This window comes from Triturus cristatus, chromosome 3_1 (genome assembly GCF_964204655.1).
Source record: "Triturus cristatus chromosome 3_1, aTriCri1.1, whole genome shotgun sequence".
In the NCBI taxonomy this organism is placed as follows: Eukaryota; Metazoa; Chordata; class Amphibia; order Caudata; family Salamandridae; genus Triturus; species Triturus cristatus.
Genome location: NC_140583.1, coordinates 490,437,620 through 490,458,525, shown reverse-complemented (window position 1 = coordinate 490,458,525; position 20,906 = coordinate 490,437,620). Strand labels below are relative to the sequence as shown.

At 46.8% G+C, this 20,906-nt stretch overlaps 1 protein-coding gene across 17 annotated transcripts in view; it reads left to right on the top strand.

Moving 5' to 3' along the window:
* The window catches only part of PPIP5K1 (diphosphoinositol pentakisphosphate kinase 1), a 1,768,598-nt gene that overhangs the window by 858,830 nt on the left and 888,862 nt on the right, over positions 1 to 20,906 (top strand). For all 17 annotated transcript variants that reach the window (XM_085644342.1, XM_085644333.1, XM_085644343.1 and 14 more), the window contains one exon: positions 1,268 to 1,343. In XM_085644342.1, coding sequence (XP_085500468.1) covers positions 1,268 to 1,343 — 76 coding nt within the window. The remainder of the gene's footprint in view (positions 1 to 1,267; positions 1,344 to 20,906) is intronic.

The window sequence follows — 20,906 nt, the reverse complement described above, 5'->3', positions numbered from 1 at the left end:
TTGAAAAGAAAACAAGCATTGTCAAAACCAAAAGGCCTACAGCCAGTTCCAGTTCTAATGGCTTCGCCAGTGCTTGCTTGTTGTGAAATAGATCAATTTGTGCTGGTGCCAGTATATTTTCCCATGCACATTTAACCACTTAATTATTGTATAATGTATGGGCCGCCACCACTAAATGTGGCATAACTTCAATTAAGAGCAAGGGTGATAACTAATCCATCAGTGGGGTATAACATATCACTGCCTTTAATTTTTAGTGAGCCAAAGACTCATATCTCATCTCAACATACACACTTTTTTGTTCTTCACAAAGAAATGAGAAAAGTTGCTCTAAGATAACTATCACTGTAGACATATTTGCAAACATACTGTTTAACTGGCCAAGATCAGTATTCCATGTTAATTGGGGCATAACCAATAGTAGTCATTCTCTTGAATCTCCTACTTGTAGATTGTGGAAGCGAAACATGCAGTAATCGCCTAGTTGTTGCAAAAAAGAGTGTTCAGAAAGTGAGATATAATTATTGATTAGATGCTTTAGTCACCCTCCCTATGAGGGGAAAATCATTGTCGTTGTTCCTCAAATTTCAGTAACAAACCATTTTACAGCAGTCACTGATTCAAGATATCTCACAGTGAATTGCCTCATTGGCTTTGACCCATTGATTATACACTTATCCATTGATAAAACTAATAGTTGTGGTTTTGGTTTAGATTTAATAAAAGATTTTCGGTTTTGCTCTACAGATTGGTTAGTTTTTGCCCGTAGACATTTTATCCAGTGGCAGAAACGTTGGGGCATTTGGCTCTCAGTGTGTCAAAGTTGTGAGATTGCTCTGATAATGAAGTACTGGTCATACTAAAAAAAAAATCTATTAAAATACATTGGCCTGGGTGGTTACTTTCAGTTCATCAGTATTTAGCTCCATCCTTTGCTGCATAAGCAGCAAACGTGGTGTAAATTGGCCTTGAGCAAAACCCATTGGCTACGCTTACAATTGCACAAAGAGCTAGAATTTTCAAAAGTGGATTTGCTCCAGATGAAATCTTTACTTAATGCAACACATTGTCTTAGTGCACATATTCAACTTTATTCTGCAAGTGTACCACTATAATTAATATACTGTAATAGGATTTTTTTTAATATGTCTTAATTGTTTAGATTTTCTGAACTATTTGAACATTATGATGGCTATAAAATGGGATAATTAAAACTGAAGAAGCCAGAACATAATAGAAAATATTTATTATGTCTTGATTTGTTTAGATTCTTTGAACTATTTGAACATTACGATGGTTATAAAACGGGAAAATTAAAGCTGAAGAAGCCAGAACAGCTTCAGGTATGATTTCAGAGAATTCTCTTATGAAGAGTGCTTTATGAAACAGTGTGGTAATGAAGAAGATAATGTATGAATAATTCTGATTTATGTCATTGTCCTTACAGCTACGTTTACATAATTTGTAGGGGATGCAATCAAGAAGAATAAGAAAGAAGAGGATATTATCTATTTTATTCCTCAAATAAATAGATGTTTAATGGAAAGATGATCCCAAGAATGGGAGGGAGAATTCCCTCCTAATTTCATTACACCTAGGTGGATCTTCCACATAACCTAGAATTAAAATACTTGGAGCAGAAAGAGGGCACACTGTTGGGCACCCATTTTAGGACCAGTATGGGATTTGGGGAAAAATCTATATTTTATTAACACATGAATCGCACAAATGACATTCTGCAATAAGTAATTTGTCTGTACTTTGTGTTACTGTAAATACACGTGCTTTCCACACTTATGCCATCTAGCGTTTGTTATGGATGTTTGCAATTCGTTTTACTTCAAAGAATTCTTCATTTCAAGATATCGAGAGAGTCCTCCCTCAGCCCACAATGCATCAGGAAAAAAACTGGTTTTGGAGACTGTGGCATCAAGGGCTCTCCAGGACAAATGGAATGGACCTTACCCCATTGTGGAGAAGAAAAGTGAGGTCACCTACTTGTTAGACCTGGGCACCAGCAGGACGCCGAAAAGGGTGATCCATGCGAACCGCCTTAAACCTTTCCATGACAGTGCTGACATCACCATGCTGATTGTGGCTGATGAGGATCAGGAAACAGAGAGTGAACCTTTCCATGACCTCTTCTCTTACAGCCTCAAAGATGGGTCAGTGGATGGAGTTGTCTATTCAGACACCCTCTCTGCCAGCAGGCTAAATGCAAGCAAATCTTGTAGCAGTATGCTAAGCTCTTTTCCTTAACCCGTGGTCAGACAAACTGGTCCATGTCCATGATGTGGACACTGGGGACAGTGTAACTGTCAAAAATAAGATCTCTCAACAGTCTGATCAAGTTAAGGAGATAATCATAGCTGAAGTCAGCAAGATGATGGAGTTAGGGGTTATTGAACCCCCTGGGAGCTGCTGGACTAGCCCAGTGGGTCTAGTCTCCAAACCTCATCCACAAGGTGAAAAGAGAGAAATGAGGTTCTGTGTGGACTATAGAGGGCTCAACTCTGTCACCAAGACAGATGCTCACCCTATCCCAAGAGATGAAGAGTTGATAGATGAATTGGGTGCAGCCAAATTTCTAAGAACCTTTTACTTAACTGCAGGGTACTGGCAGATTGGCATGGCACCAGGAGCAAAAGAAAAGGCAGCATTCTCCACACCTGATGGGCATTATCAGTTTACTGTTATGCCTTTTGTTTTAAAGAATGCCCCTGCTACCTTCCAAAGGTTTTTGGATCACGTCCTTGCTGGATTAGAGGCCTTTAGTGCAGCATATCTAGATGATATTGCTGTCTTTAGCTCCACCTGGAAGGATCACCTGATCCACCTGGGGAAGGTTTTAAAGGCCCTGCAAACTGCAGGCTTAACTATCAAAGCACCCAAATGCCAGATAGGGCAGGCAACAGTGGTATACTTGGGCCACCTTGTTGGTGAAAGCCAAGTGCAACCTTTACAGCCCAAGATCCTGGCCATCCTGGACTGGGTAGCTCCAACCACCCAGACCCAAGTTAGGGCATTCCTTGGCTTGACTGGGTACTACAGGAGGTTTGTGAAGGGATATTAATCCATTGTGACATCCCTCACAGAACTCACCTCCAAGAAGATGCCCAAAAAGGTAAACTGGACAGTTAGTTGTGAAAAGGCTTTTGACACTCTGAAAGAAGCAATGAGATCAGCACCAATTCTCAAAGCTCCAGACTATACCAAGCAGTTCATTGTGCAGACTGATGCCTCTGAGCTAGTGATAGAAGTGGTCCTACACAGACCAATGATGAAGGCCAGGACCCACCTGTTGCTTTTATAAGCAGGAGGTTACTCCCAAGGGAGCAGCGTTGGAGTGCCATTGAGAGGGAGGCCTTTGCTGTGGTTTGGTGCCTGAACAAGCTGAGACCCTACATGTTTGGTACTCACTTCCTAGTTCAAACTGACCACATACCTGTCAAATAGCTAATGCAAATCAAAGGTGAAAATTCCTAACCTTTTAAGGTGGTCCATCTCCCTACAGGGAATGGACTTTATAGTGGAAGACAGACCTGGGACTGCCAATGCAGATGGACTTTCCAGGTTCTTCCACTTAAACAATGAAGGGCCAGATGTATGATCCCATTTTGCATGCGCAAAAGGGTTTGCGACCCGATTGCGCATGCAAAATGTGAATTTGCTATGTACAATTCCTAAATATCTTGTCGCAATGTATTTGCGACGCGCTATTTAGGAATTGCGAGTCGCTATTAGAAAGGGTCGTTCCCTTCCTAAACGCGACCGCAACCCTATGTATGAATGTTTTGTGACCGTGATTACGGTCACAAAACACTCGCAAATTCCCAGCCTCTTTAAGAGGGTGGTAATGCAGTCGCAAATTGGAAGGGGTCCCCAGTGGACCCCTTCCACTTTGTGATTGTCTCTAATAATATTTTTTAAGTGCAGGCAGTGGTCCCAGGGACCACTACCTGCCCTTCAAAAATGAAACGAAAATATTTAATTTTCTTTTTTTTTAATGCATTCCGTTTTCCTTTAAGGAAAAAGGGCTGCATTTAAAAAAAAAAATGTGAAACTGCTTTATTTACAAGCAGTCCCAGACATGGTGGTCTGCTGAGCCCAGCAGGCCACCATCCCTGGGAGGGCCTGTCATTCCCAATAGGCTCGCAAATTGCGAGAGGCTCATTAATATTCATGAGCCACGCAATTTGCAACTCCATTGGGAATAGCAAACAGTTTAAAACACTCTGTTGTACATGCAAAATAGCACCTCGCAAATTGCGAGTCGCAAACAACTCGCAATTTGCGAGGTGCTTTTTTCCACGTTGTACATCTGGCCCAAAGACTGTTTAGGGAAAGGTTAGTCTCATCCTCCGTCGTTTGGGGGGGGATGTGTAAGAAAGTGCCCTTTTTTTGCATGGTTACCCCCCCCCCCTTTTTTTGCCAAACTGTTGATGAGTTTGACTGAGTGTGCCCTGGGTTCCTGCCAACTAGGTACCCAGGGCCTATGTTCTTTCCCTAAACTGCATTGAAACCAAACCCAATTGCCACTCTGGCCACATGTCAGACCCTTGTAAATGGTACCATAGGTACCCAGGGCACTGTGGCCAGAGATGACCTCTAAGGACTGCATCACTTATTGTGCCACCCTTAGAGGCCCTCTACCTTTACACACACACGCTGCCTTTGCAGGCTGCGTGTTTTGGTGCAGAACAAAGTGAAAAGTCGACATGGCACACATCCCTGTGCGCCATGCCTACAAACCACTGCCGTGGCATAGGTCAGCCACCCCTGTAGCTGGGTGCACTATACGAGTGGTGAGGGTACAGGTGCATGAGCCCTGTACCCCTACAGTGTCTAAGCCATTAAGAGTATATGGTACTGGTAGTTTGTCATTACGATCCACAGCACAATGATGGCTTTACTGAAAACTGGGATGTTTAGTATCAAACTTATAAGCACATTAAACCTCCAATGATGCCAGTGTGGGATTTAATTAAAAATGCACTGAGAGGGCATCTGAAAAACGACCTAACTCTAGTGTCCTGGCTGAGTGGCTGCTTGCCAGCTGCCACCACCAGATGTTTCTGGATGCCTGCTGCTCTTGGGGGTCTGAAACAATGCACATCCTCGGACGAGGTGCCAATCCTCCTCCTCTAGGATGGGCAAGGTCCACGAACGGGAAGCTTCAAAGGCTTGCCGCCTTTGTGACCTACCCCAGCCATTTGCTGCTTCCAGCAACTGGCCCCCACCGGTTCTGGCCCCTACTTTGGACAGGAGAATCGATGGGAAAACCAAGTGTCGATTGGAGGTGTGCCCACCTTTGCTAACCCCACCCCTCAGGTGGGGGAGGCGAGGTGAAGCACAACTCTCAGTCCCCGCCATCTTGCAGAAGGAGGGACCCAGCGAACCAGAGAGCGGCATATGCCCCCCTCCCACTGGAGGGAGGCATAATAGGGGGTGTACCGACCCCAAGAAAGAGAACCATTGGTCTGCACCTTTACTTACCTGTAACGCCCCTAAATCTAGTATTTAGGGGCAACCCCGAACCTTGCCTCCTCAGACAAGAACCAGCCAGAAGAAAAGAAGAAGGACCGAAGAAGCCGTGCTAAACTAAGAAGAGGAGGACGCCCACTGACTTTGCCCCAGCCCTACTGGCCTGTCCCCACCTCGAACCTGCTCCTGTGAAATCCCGGTGTGTCCCGCAGCCAGCAGCCCTCAAGAACCGTAAGGATTTGCCATGCCATCCCACACCAAGACTTTGTCTCCTGTGAGCACCGGATTTGCTCACCCACAGACTCTGGCTCTGGCCAAAGCAGTGAGTCTGCACCCGACGCCCAGGGCCCGAGTTCGAGTGGCCCAACACCACGAGGAGGTCTCACCGGTGATCCTGATCTGACATCTGGTGATCTCTGACCTGCCTCGAATATCCAATCGATGCCTGCAGCCCCTTTCTTGAGGATCCCCCTGACCGTGACCGGAGCTGGTAGGAAAACCCGATGCCTAAAGAAACCCCTGCACCCGATGTCCCACGGCCTTGGGTGGCCCAATCAACAGTGTCCCAGTATCCCCAGGCATCCGAACTTACCTCTCCAAATGGTGGTCACCTCCAGAAGATCTTCGTCCCCAAGCCTGCAGAGTTTGTTGCAACCGGAGAATCCCCATTAACAACAGGGTACCCAACGCCAAACCAGCACCCCTCATCCAGCCGCGTCTGTGTGGGTCTACTTTGGGTGCTAAACCGTGTCCCCCTTTGCCCTGAGCCTAACACCAGGAGCTTTGCTCCCACAGCTTTGTGGCCTGATAGAGCAGCCACCAACCGCAAGCTCCCAATCCCCATTGGATAACATTGGGCCTCAGCACCCGACCACCCTAGTGCCACTGATGGTGTTGTAAGAGTGCATCCTTGACCCTGGGGGAACCCTGGTTCTAAACCCAGAATACCAACTCGCACAAATAAGTACTTATCTGCAAACCGTTAACTTAATTTCCTTCCATAGTATTGCATTGACTGCTTTTCCTTGAAAATTCTTCTAAGTGTGGAGTTGGTTTGTATGAAACATTGAAAAACTGCAAATGTACCAAAAGTTAATTACTTACCTTTTATCTAGGAAATGTCCCAGTGTGATATCTAGACATATCACACTGATTAGCAAAAGTAACTTGAAAAGTTATCTAAAAAGTAACGTGAACAGTAATCTGTAAAGTAACTAAAATGTAATTTTCGAACTGTGTACTTACCTGTAATTTACCCAAATGCATTTGAACCTGCATTCATCTGGAAATCACTGCATAGGAGTTTTCAAAGTATTATTTCACCTACCTGCACCAGACCTGGCTGGGTTCTAGAAATAAATAACTGAATAATATTTTTGATACAGACAAATTAAACTGAGTTCAATCTTTGAGTTTGTGACATCTTTTCTTGCCTAAGTGTGTACAACAAATGCTTAACACTACCCTCTGATAAAGCCTTACTGCTTGCCCACACTACCATAATTAGAGAGTAAGGTGCTATCTACTTTTACCTCTGCCTACCTTTGAGGTTCCTCTGGACTCTGTGCACACAATACCTCATTTTGGTATAGTATATACATAGCCAGCTTCCTACAATCTCTCTTCAAAATTGGTTTGCATCGTTGACAACAAAAGATCTATTGTGATGATACTCATGTCAAAAGACTATATTTCTTGCATCCTAAGCATAATTCCTCTTGCTTTGACATTTGTCAGGCTTTTCGTTAAAAGATCCGATTATGTGAGGATAATGGCCTTGTAACTTTTCGATAGTAAAGAGTCCCATTGAAATGGGTATACCTTTCATCATTGACCTATGCCATGTGCAGTGCTCCATCAAGCACAAGCACAAAGGTAACACAAAATAAAAAAAAATTAAAAAGCGCCAGATCCCACCTCTGAGAAGGAAAAAAGGTGTCAGAGAAAGCGTTGGAGCTCCCCACACTTAAGATGGCCCAAAACATCCAACTCCATAGATGCTCTTTCAGAGTTCCTCCTTGAACCGTTTTGAACAGCATGCCTCTTGTCAGTGAAAAAGGGAACACCGCTGATGACAGCACCGCTGATGACCTTGTCAACAACTCTCTACCCACCATTGTGTCCACAACCACTGCCCTAACAACTGCTGCACAGTTGATGACAAAGGCCTTGTGCACATGTTAACTGTCCCACCAATGGTCCCTCAGTCAATGACCCCAGCAATTAAATTGTTGACGACTGCTCCATTGATGTTACCATAAATTGATCTTGTTGATGACCATGATGTAGAATGTCACTATTTTATCTTTGCTGGGCGTTCTATTTCCCAATATATAAATTTAGGCTTCTCCATTTAAGATATTGGCACAACTACCAATACATATTCTGAATTTCGACTAGGAACTGACATTAGTGATTAGGAGCAGTCGGATACAGCCTGCAGTCCAACATGGAGTGATGTGTAATGTATCCCGGAGTATGAGCCCACTAGAGAGGAATTTGGTCAGTTGCCAGCTGAACACTCTGGAGGGACCTATGACGAGCAGCAGAAGTATGATGACAGGCACAGAAGCTGTGAGTGAGCCTGTGAGACCGGATCGCACTGCTGGTACCCTCATGTGGTGCAGGTGCTGCTAGCCTTTCCTAATACCCTATAGCAATTGATCAATACCTTGCTAAAGTTAGTTCCTTAGTTGCAAACTTACTATGCTGTTTCCAAATAGGCTTATCTGCCTCCTATGCATCTACATCTTCCTTAGCTGCCACCAACCCAGCCACCACCTCAGCCAGCTTTGTGTACAACTTTTTTTCCCATCTAAACAATTGTTTCTCGAGTCATAGGCAAGGAGGAAGATAATCAGGACAACAATTAGGGTGATAAATTGAAGGAAGAGGAAAGAGAAATGTCTGATTTGGATGATCAAGAAATTCACAAGATTTTTGAATGGCCACACCTCAGGGTGATATCACTCACTTCCATGCATACTGGAGAGAACAGCGCAGAAGTTTGGCCTATCTATGGTAGTGGAGAAAGAATGCTTCCTCAGTGACTTCAAGAAACAGTTAAGGAAGTTATTGAAGTCAAAGTCTTGGCACCACAGTCCAGGTTATCATCCTGCATCTGGAGAAGAATATAGTGATCCTGAATCAGGGCCCCCAGGGCTAACTGGCCATTCCCTTTATCACAGTGGCAGTAATAAGGAGATCCAAAGGACAGTGTATAAATAAGCATGGATGCAGTCAACTCCACAGCTGCAACTCCATCAAAGCCAGATTATTGCATGCTATTTCTCCTTTAACCGAGTTCATCTCTGTGGATTGAAAGATCGCAGTGAAAACTATTGTTTGGGAATGGGCGAAACCCAAGACACATGTAATAGATGTAGTCATCTATTTCACAAAGGCAAGCCTCCTCCAGTTAGTAGCTGCAGAGCTTATAAGACAGCACAAGTTAAAGCCCACTTCTTTCTGACCTGAAGTGCATACCAAGATTCCCAATATGCCGTTTAACAGGAGTCTTTCCGTGGAAAACATGTTGATGCTCCACAATCGGAAGAAATGGACATAGGCACTGCCCACTCCCTGGAAGCTCTCCAGTACAAACGACCTTCCGTTTTGGGACTCCTATAGATCATAGTGCTTTAGAGGCTGTTTCGGCCAGTATGGTGGAAATATTACCCCTACAGGTAGTTTGGGTATGTTCTGAATTACACCTCAGGTCTAGGCTAACACCACCAACCTACCAACGGTCTATTGGCCAAAATAGAGTAGATTGCCAGTGTTCCTCAGAACAATAACAAATGTGTCTGACATCCTACATCAACCTTTGCCATGAACCCCCAGTCAGGCCTTTAGGAGACGGGTGTATTATCTCACACTTTGCATCCAATTGGATTGAAAATGACTATGGATTGCTGATTGCTGCGAATTGTGGAATCAGGGGACACTCTGGAATTTCTCTAAAAAACATAAAAGCAACATCACTTATACCTTCTAGAACGCCAGCTAGAGATCCCCCTGCGCCTCAAAGAAACAATAGCAAACGTTTCTAAGGCCCAAAGATTCCAGGATTTCCCCTCAAGATTCTTTTTGGTGAAAAAGAATGCAGAGCGATGGTGACTGATTTTGAACATTCGGGAACTCAACACATTCCTCAATAAACTATAATTTTGGGTGGCGACCCATGAAGAAGACCTTTTATTGCTTTAGGAATTAGTTTTCTTTACTTCCCTTGATCTAAGGGATGCCCAATTCCACAACCTCATACACCTAGACTACAGACCGCATGTGCAAGGCAGAACAATACATTTGAGGGAATTCCTTTTTGCCTAATAGTTGCACCCTGGATATTTGCAAAGTGTCTTACATTCACAGCAGCCTTCCTTTGGAGATAGTGCCACCATACTTAGACAATTGGCTGGTGAGTGCGCCCTTGGCAGAGGAAGCTTGCACCTCCACAAAGACTTGCATCAATGTATGTGATCAGCTGGGCTGTACACAACAGGGAACACCTTTCTAGCTCTCCCACTACAAGGCTCTAGTTTCTGGATCTCAATCCTGGATGCACAGCTCGGCATAACATTTCCCGCCAACAGAGGGCATCACAAAACTACAGATGATGCCTGTAAATCTAAGCAGGCTCTGTGCAGTCACAGTCAGAACATAAACGTCATTGTGGGCCTCATGTTATCCCTCATGGGGCTCATTCCATTCTTCTGCTTACAAATGAGTGTTCCAAAATGAGCTGCAACTTGCAGCAGGCTTTTGGGATGATGTTGTGAGACGCACTTGTCACTGCAAACAAACTTTGTTGTGGTGGAGATTTCCATACACCTCAACACAGGCCTAACTTTTCAACCTCAGGCAGTATTACCATCACAATATTCTTGTCACCCTCCTTAAAGTTTGGGGGTCCCACATGCAGGAAATATGCACAAGAGGCATGTAATCGAAGAATAAAAAAATGTGCACATCATTGTCTTGGCAAAAGACACACAATTGATGGACGGAATGCAGAACAAATCAAAACATTCACCCCCAGTCAAGAGATCTGGGTTAAATCCATCATTCTTCTGCTCACCATGCCACCCCAGTTTAGACCTGGTCATATGCAAATCAGTCTTGACCCTGTGCCTTATGGGAACAGTCCAGCCCAAACTGCCAAGCCAGGTCCTCCCTGGACTGGAAACAAGCATCCTAGGACCGGTTTCATGGTTTCACCCCTCTTCAGCCAGGATAGCTTGATTCCAGTGGCACAGTGAGCCCAAGACCTACGTCGGGGAATACCTGGCGCACTTACGGCGAGAAAGCAAAAGACACACAATTGATGGACGGAATGCAGAACAAATCAAAACATTCATCCCCAGTCAAGAGATCTGGGTTAAATCCATTATTTTTTTGCTCACCATGCCACCCCAGTTTAGACCTGGTCCTAAACCGGTCCTAGAATGCTTGTTTCCAGTCCAGGGAGGACCTGGCCTGGCAGTTCGGGCTGGACTGTTCCCATTGGGCACAGGGTCAAGACTGATTTGCATATGACTGGGTCCAAACTGGAATGGCATGGTGAGCAAAAAAACGATGGATTTAGGCCCAGATCTCTGTACTGGGGTGAATGTATGACATTGTTCTGTATTCTCTCCATCAACAGTTCTTTTTGCATCATTGTCTTGGAGCTGGGAGCCATCCGGTTAGGTCTACAAGTGTTTGTTAGTGAACCAAGTAATTCCAATCAGAATCAGTAACACAGCAACCATGTATTACATCACTTAGCAAGAAGTTACAAGATCCCACTTCCTGTCTGAGGACGTGCAACAACTGTGGCACAGGACAATAGAGAAACTTGTATATATCTTTGTGGACCATCTAACAGGGTTTCAAAATGAACAGTAGACACCCTCAGTCGCTCCTTGTCAGATTGCCACAAGAGTGCACTACAGAACCAACAACTTCAGCAAATCTTCACCATCTGTCTCAACTTGTGGAGTGAGCAGGGTTGGCGGCGCCTCATAAGCTGCAAACATGAGACAAACACTCTGCGCCCATTTGCACTAGTACTACTTATGCAATCTGAGTTCTCACCACTCCAAGACCCCCTCGTCCACCCTTCTATAAACGTGGCAAACCCAGTGCTCCTCACGTCCCATCCTCTCGACTCGCTCGCTCTGCCCACTCCTTTGAAGTGGGAGTCGCCATTAATATACAGATGTAAATATTCCACCCACGTAATACAAACATGTCTAGTATTTGTTACATGGGAAAATAAATATACCCATATAATATAGGAACACACACAACCTCACATGCACAACCCTACATAGCTATGGATAGCACATAGGAACTGTTTTGCAGCGTGAATCTTTCTGGATTCACTATGCTGTGCATTATTCCGTGATCTGGTGGTTGGGTCCGGATTCGTAGTCTTTCTTTTGTTTTTCTTTTTTTTTTTCGTAGCCCAGGTGGGCGTCGACGTCCCACCATTTGGTGTACCTCTTGTGACGTCGGCGTGCTTCCTGCGGAAGTCCCACCTTTGGGGCGCCATCTTCAGATTCTTTTTTCCGCTGTTGGGTCTGGATCGTCAACGAGAAGCTCCAGAGTTTGAACTAAGAAAGAAGAAGAGCACGAGTTTCATCGAAGGAAAATAAAGCAAAGACTACAGAAAGGAAGAACATAGAGCCGGGACGACGAAGAAGGAAGAGAACCTCGAAATCTTCGACGTCCAACGGAGAATGCGCACTCAGGAACTCTGAGCGCAGGAATGGACAAACCACCTTTTAGATTCTGCCGTAACTGCCATCACAAATACGCGCAGAAGGACCAACATCCAGTCTGCAACCTTTGCCTGCCTATCGACCACGAGAGCAAGGACTGCAACGCCTGCTCTGCCTTCACGCCGAAGACCCTCCGGGTGAGAGAGAGGCAGAGGAGAGCCAACTTTAACATGGAAGGCAAGGGTAAGGCCCCGTCTCTGTACGACCTGGGCCTCTCCACCGACGATGAAGACAACATCGCCGAGGGACCTGATGACTTCACGGTCGCAGAGACCGATAAGAAAACGTCTGACAAGGTAGAAGAGACGTCGAGCACAAAACCCCCGAAAGGGCCCCGAAAACCAGACACTGACTCGAAAATACCAGAGTCTAAGTCCTCGAAAGGAACACCGGCGCCGAAAATTTAGACGACCGCGAGTGGATCCAAGGACGATAGGCCCAGCGGATCCTTCGAGAAGGACTCCCTGGTGCCGAAGACCGCCGAAAAACAAGGCTTGTCAAAACAGGCCCACGAGGTGGGGCGTTCGACTTCAAAAGTCAAGGCCGCGTCGACGCAAGCTCCGTCAAAAAGACCAGCGCTCGACGCCGAACATGCCTCCGAAATGGAGAAGAAAAAGAGAAGGCTCGAGGCGGAGATGGAGAGCATCCTTCAGAGGAAGAAGGAGTTTGATGAAAAGATGAAGAGATTCACAATCCCAGCGAAACCGGCGACGGTTCTCATTGAAGTCGAGGAGCAGGAAGAGTTCGATGCCGAAGAGCAGTCGAAAGCTCCCGAAGAAGGGGAAGAAGATCTCTATTATGAGGGAGAAAAAGAGGAGGAGGAGCAGTCGATCTACGGCTCGGCACCGTCGATGACGCAAGAGCTGGAATGGCAGGACCTCGACGCCGAAAACCCAGAAGAGCCCGTAGAGACATATCCTTCGAGGCCTTCGCCGCCAGATGATATTGGGGTGTACAACATGGTCGTCAAAAGCGCGGCTGCAGGTTTTGGCGTGACACTAGAGGAGGAGAAACCGAAAGCAGATTTTCTACTTGAAACACTGCTACCCATCCAAACTAGGAGCCAGTTCCTCCGCATGCTCCAAAGTGTGATGAACCAAGAGAAAGAGGCGTTCAAGGACCCAGCAACATGCCGATCCATCACACCCAGAACAGAAAAGAAATACAAACACTCTTCACAGGACCCTCCATATATCAAGGGATCTGTCACTGCTGACTCCATTATTGCATCCACGGCCAGAAAAAGGGCCAATGTCCCGGCGACCTCGGGGCCACCTCCTGACAAGGAGAGCAGAAGGATGGACCTCACTGGAAGGAAAATAGAGAGGAACGCCGCAATGCACTGGCGCATGGCGAACTCAAATGCGCTACTGAACAGGCACCAGTACCAATATTGGGACGAGATGGGGGACCTAATCAAACATCTTCCCGAACAATACCAACAAAGGGCTTCCCATCTAGTGGAAGAGGGGAAGAATATAGCTAACTCATGCCTTAAGACGGCATTGGACGGGGCAGAGACATCAAGCAGACTGATGGCGATAGGAATCACTGAAAGGAGGCAGGCCTGGCTCAGAATTTCAGGATTCAAACAAGAGGTCCAGAATAATATACTGAATACCCCTTTCAACGGAGAGACACTGTTCGGGGCACCGGTGGATGAGAAGCTCACCCAACTCAAAAAAGAGAATGAGACGGCAAGGTCCATGGGGGCCCTGCAATTCAGGGGGATGCGAAGAGGTACCCCGACTCGGAGACCTTACGGAAGGGGAGGTAACCAGCCGGGAACGTCACACCAAAGTTTCCAGCAAGGCCAGCAAGGCGAGAGCCACGGCCAACAGGGGCAGCAGAAACAAAACTGGCAGTACCAGCCTAGAGGCCAGTCCTTTCGCGGTAGGGGGAACGGACGAGGACAAAGAAGAAGAGGGGGAGACCAACCCACCTCAAAGTGACTTTGCACGAAGAAGATGGCTCACCCACAATATACCTCCGAGGGTGGAGCACAAAAAGAACAAAATGGAGGGGGTACACAAACCAAACGCCTACGAGCATGCAACACCAGTAGGCGGAAGACTGAGGCCTTTCCTCCGGGAATGGCAAAAAATAACTACAGGCAAATGGATACTCAACATCATTCAGTACGGATACTGCATAGAGTTGGAAAGGAGCCCTCCAAACAGAAAACCAAAAAGAAGGGAACACTCAAGACAGGAGCTAGCACGACTCGCAGAGGAGGCACTACAGCTGCTCCAAAAGGAGGCCGTAGAACCAGTACCTTTCAAGGAGAGGAACAAAGGAGTGTACTCAAACTACTTCCTGGTACCAAATGTGGACGAGACACTAAGACCCATCCTGGATCTACAGTTCCTAAACAAGTACGTAAGGACGCAAAAATTCAAAATGACATCCCTACAAGAACTACTCCCACAGATGGGAGACGGGGACTTCATGTCCACAGTGGATCTCAAAGACGCCTACCTGCACATCCCAATGAACAGGCAGCACAAAAAACTGTTAAGGTTCACAATCAACAAAGATCACTACCAATTCACAACCCTGGCATTCGGGCTGATGTCCGCACCAAGGGTTTTCACAAAATGCCTTGCAGCGGTAGCAGCGTACCTGCGGAGGGAAGGGATTCATGTCTATCCTTACCTCGACGACTGGCTAATAAAAGCAAGTTCACGCGAAAAATGCGAGGAACACGCACAGCGGGTCACAAGGACACTAACGAACCTGGGGTTCTCAATACACTGGGGGAAATCATCAATGAAACCAGAGCAGGTGAAGACATTCCTGGGGGCACAGATCAACACCATAGACAGAACGGTGATGCCCAGCGACAAGAGAACAATAGCCCTGCTGAAGGAGACGCGCCTCTACCAGAAGGGGCAAGCTCTGACAGTGAGAACAGCGAGCAAGATCATGGGGATGATGGCGTCATGCATCCACCTAGTCCCCAATGTACGGCTTCACATGAGACCATTCCAGGAATGGCTGCAACAGCAATGGTCACAGACAAGCGGAAGTTGGGAGGATCTAGTGGTTGTTACACACGCAGTGCAAGAGGAGGTAGCATGGTGGAACAGGGAGAACATAACTATAGGAAAGCCCTTGACACCAACAAGCCCAACTGTGACCATCACCACAGACGCATCCCAGAGAGGATAGGGAGCGCACATGAACAAGCTCAGAGTGAGGGGTCTGTGGACTCCAGCAGATGCGGTCAGACACATCAACTACCTGGAATTGAAGACCGTTCTGCTAGCCCTGAAGGCCTTCCAGAGGCAGCTATACAACCAAAAAGTGTTGATACAGACGGACAATACCACAACAATGTTCTACATCAACAAGCAGGGAGGAACACAATCGTTCCCCCTTTCCACTCTGGCACAAGCGATTTGGAGATGGGCCATCCCACTCAAAATAGACCTGCTGGCCATACACCTACCAGGGAAAGACAATGTGGAAGCCGATTGGCTCAGCAGGCAGACCTCGGCATCCCACGAGTGGGAGCTCAATGGACATGAAACGCAAAGGCTATTCAAAAGGTGGGGTACACCGACAATAGACCTGTTTGCAACACACCTGAATGCAAAATGCCGAAACTTCGCATCCAGACAACCAGAAAAACAATCCCAGGGGAATGTCCTATGGATAAGTTGGTCAAGGACATTTGCATACGCTTTTCCACCAATACCACTGATACACAGGGTACTCAACAAGTGCAAGACCAGCAACATGACAATGATCCTGGTGGCACCACAGTTGGCAAGACAGACATGGTACTCACAAATAGTGGAAATGGCACAGGGACCTCCACACAAATTCGCAAAAAGCAAGGACTTGCTCTCCATGCAGAACGGAGAGGTTCTACACCCAGAGCCAGAGAGCCTCGGACTGGCAGCTTGGCTCCTGAAGACATAGAGTTCGCACACCTTAAACTACCTCAAAGCACTATGCGAGTGCTGCGGGAGGCAAGGAGACCACCAACATGAAAATGTTATGGGGAAAAGTGGAAAAGGTTCACAATGTGGTGCAGCAAAAATAAACTGCAAAATAAATTGACAAGGGAATCAACGGTGCTTAGATACCTCACACACCTGCTAAAGGCTAATCTATGCTCATCCTCGCTGAGGGTCCACCTAGCGGCGATCGTAGCTTACACACGAGGTGAGACAGGAGGGAGTTTCTTTACGTCACGAGTAGTAAAGAGATTCCTGGAAGGGCCAAAAAGAATAGCGCAACCAAAGAGGATGCCGCCTCCGGCATGGAACCTCAACATAGTCCTTACGGAACTTATGAAGGCGCCCTTTGAGCCCATTCACAAGGCCTCCCTTCAAATGCTAACAATGAAGACAGCCTTTCTGGTGGCAATAACATCACTGCGCAGAGTAAGCGAGCTGCAAGCGCTAATGCTGCAAGAGCCCTACATCCAGATACACAAGGACAGAGTCGTAATGAGAACGGACCCACACTTCATGCCAAAGGTGGTGTCAGCATTCCATATAAATCAGACAATTCAAATACCAAGTTTCTTTCAGAACCCAGCAACAAGCGCAGAAAGGGCACTACTCACTCTAGACGCTAGAAGGGCGGTGATGCACTACATCGAGAGAACCAAAGAACACAGGAAAACCAAGCAGTTTTTTGTGTCCTTCGCAACGAGCTTCCTGTGTGGACCAGTGACAAAAGGCACCATCGCACGATGGATTGCACTAACAATACAATTCTGCCACAAACAGGCAGGGCAAGAACTATCCGAGGGGCCACGGGCCCACTCCACAAGGAAGAAGGGAGCAACAATTGCCTTTCTGGCAAATACACCCATTCAAGACATATGCCTGGCGGCAACATGGGCTTCGGTGCACACGTTCACCAAGCACTACTGCGTGGATATACAGATGAACAAGGAAGCACAAGTAGGACAGAAGGTGCTCCAACATATATTCAACGACCAACGCTCATCTTCCACCCAGCCGCCACAGAGATAAGAAACCGCTACAAAATTTATGCACAGCATAGTGAATCCAGAAAGATTCACGCTGCAAAACGAATAGTTTCTTACCTGTCGGTGTAGTTTTGCAGCTTGAAGATCTTTCTGGATTCACTAGCGAACCCACCCACCTCCGCCAGGAAGATGAGGCAGGAGAAAAAGGTGGAAGGACAAAGACTAAAATAACAAGATAATACTGAAAGGATATATAAAAAGGGAAATTACTAAAACGCCTAGGGTTAAAAAAAAAAAAGAGAGAGGAAGGGAAAAAAAACCCCAAGATGGCACCCCAAAGGTGGGACTTCCGCAGGAAGCACGCCGACGTCACGAGAGGTACACCAAATGGTGGGACGTCGACGCCCACCTGGGCTACGAAAAAAACAAAAAAAAACAAAAGAAAGACTTCGAATCCGGACCCAACTACCAGATCGCGGAATAATGCACAGCATAGTGAATCCAGAAAGATCTTCAAGCTGCAAAACTACACCGACAGGTAAGAAACTATTCGTTCTCCTGCAACATAACCCAATAAACAAGTGTCTAAGGGTGTTCGAAAATGTAAACACGTTTCCTGCTTGTGAATGGAATGTTAATCACATTGATTAACCTGTAGAGTAATAATTTATCTGTAATGCATATAACAACTGTCTTTGTGAAATTGATTTACTCTAGTATTTGCCACATAACAGAGCAAAGAAATCCCCATCCTACGCAACGAGGTGCTGGTAGCTTGGCTTCAGGGGCAGTGCTTTCTTGCTGGCATGGTTGAATGCTTTTACCTAACCCTTTCTTCAGTTTCCCCTCATTCTCAGGATTCTTCTGAATGGCAAGACCAAGCCACGTTTTCCGATACTGATAGTCCCAGCATGACCACGCCAATTTTGGTGCACATACGTAGTTTATTTAGCCTGGCATTTGCCTACACCACAAAGACTCACCCGAAACAACTCTTGAAGAAGAATAGACAAGTCCTAAATCACAACTTGAAGGCACTACACCTGACTACTTGGTACATAACCACATAGATTTCAGACACTTAGACATCATCTTGGCAGACCACGGGGCAGTACTAGTGCAAGAAAGTGTGCCTGTGACAACCATGACGTATACTTTGGTGGATGTGTCTAACCCTCATAGCTCACTCAGCCCAAGTTTTTCTATACTTCCTTCAAGGTATTTTTTGTATTACCTTTTCCTCTTTGGAGGTTAATTTCGGACCAGACCAGGCGGGCTACTGAACCTTCGGCGGCAGATCTCAGTTTGTGGCAACATTTAACAAATGCTCCAGGCCAAGCAAGGGTCTGCTTTGTCAACAAAAACTCCAGCCACTGAGGTGCCATTTAGGTTGATTTAGGATACGACGATTTAAAGAGATAACTTTCGTCTTCTTACGGTTCATCTCCAACCCATTGTCCTCTGCGTATGTTCCCAAACAATTAAGTGATCTCTGCAGATCTGTCCTGGTGTAATAGGCAATAGCAGGTCATCTGCATTCAGGATGTTGGACAGCGGGTGCCCGCATATGCCCAGGGAATGTAATACCAACTTTTCTACATCTGTAGAAATGTCCGCAATGTAAAGATTAAGAGGGGCAAAAGCATGCACCCCTGTTTTAGGCCAGTTGAGGTTCTTGCTTCTCTTGACAGATAGGAGCCATCCCCAATCTTGATCTTGACCCAAGTGTCCAAGAAGACCATCCTAATAGACCTTAATAGATTGGGCGGATTTCCCCACTATTGAAGCTTTGCCCATCATTTGTCACATGGGACGCCGTTGAATGCCACCTTAAAGTCAATAAAGCACATATATAGAGGCGTGCCAGTGGCCTTTGCTCTGCTAAGGATGAGGCGGACTGCCATGAGGTTCGTCTATGTTCTTGCTTCTTTGTAATCCCTGTCTGGTTCAGCTGGAGTCTGCGTGTGTCCAGCGCCCATGTTTCTAGGTCTAGAAGTAGCAAGGTTTAAAAATACTTAAGGTCTACATTTAGTTGGGCAATTAACCTGTAGTTGCTTGGTGATGAGGCAGCACCTCCTTTAAAGACTGGGTGGGTAATCAAACCTTTCCCAGCATGGGCCCTTCTGCCAGGATGGTGTTAATCATCCAGGCTAAAAAGCTGGCCCACCGCAAGATACTCTGTTTAAAGTGAGATTGCGGGATTCCATTTGGACATGGGGCGCAATCAGACTAAGATTTCACTCTGATTTTGGTTGTTGCTGCGGCTGTGTACTGTAGTGGCTCAATTACATAATTTACCCTCTTATTCTCCTGAGACCACTCCAGGCCAGCTGCACCATGCATACTTTTTATAAGATGTGACTTCAAGTGCTCAACCCAGCCGTCGTCTGTTACATTTGCGTTGTGAGCTGCCCTTGGACCTGTATCAGTGTAAATGATCATCCTCCAGAATTTCAAGTCTTTCAACTTTGAAACATACATGAGTGTAGCTGTAGAGTTTCTTGTTTGATTCTTTTAACCTTTTTCGGTAACCTTCTCTCCTTTTGCAGGGATTGTACTAGCTCTCGATCCTCTGGGGAACGCCGTAATTGTTTCAGCATTCTGCCAACTTTGACTCTCCTCAGGCGGACAGGTCTTTGCATTACTGGGGCCTTACGGTGCCCAAGGTGCGCCCCCTTGTTCACACACTTCGCAGGGTATTTAGTTGTCAAGCAATTAGTAAGGGTTTCCCAGGCTGATATCGGGTCGGGATCCCATTGGGCAATGGACTTGAGGGATTCCACATCTTCTTCCGCCAGATCGTTTACTGTGCTGGAGCTCCACTTAAGATGTTTTTGGTTTTCAGTACGGACATCTCCCAGCAGAACTGTTGCAAGCTTATGTTTGAACTTAGTGATCCCTATCGAAATTACCTGCGGATCAATCAATCAATCAGGAACATTTGTAGAGCGCGCTACTCACCCGCGAGGGTCTCAAGGCGCTGGGAGGGGGGGTGCTGCTACTGCTCGAAAAGCCAGGTCTTGAGGTGCTTCCTGAAGGAGAGATGGTCCTGGGTCAGTCGTAGGGGGGTGGGGAGGGAGTTCCACGTCTTGGCCGCCAGGTAGGAGAAAGATCTTCCCCTGGTGGTGGTTCTGCGAATCCGTGGGACGGTGGCGAGGGCGAGGCTGGCGGAGCGGAGCTGGCGGGTAGGTGTGTAGAACGTGAGGCGGGTATTGAGGTATTTGGGGCCCCTGTCGTGGAGAGACTTGTGGGCGTGGGTGAGGAGTCTCAAGGTGATCCTCTTGCTGACGGGGAGCCAGTGCAGGTCTCTCAGGTGTGCAGAGATGTGGCTGTGTCGGGGAATGTCCAGGATGAGTCGTGCACATGCGTTCTGAATGCGCTGGAGTCTTTTCTGTAGTTTGGTGGTGGTCCCAGCGTAGAGGGCATTCCCGTAGTCCAGTCGGCTGGTGACGAGGGCCTGGGTGACTGTCTTCCTGGTTCCAGTGGGGATCCACCAGAAGATCTTTCGGAGCATGCGGAGGGTGTTGAAGCAGGAAGATGTAACGGCGTTGACTTGCTTGGTCATCGTGAGGGAGGAGTCAAGGGTGAATCCCAGGTTGCGTGCGTGGTCTGTGGGCTTGGGGGCGGTGCCCAGAGCAGGGGGCCACCAGGAGTCATCCCAGGCGGAGGCGGATGGTCCGAGGATGAGGACTTCCGTCTTGTCT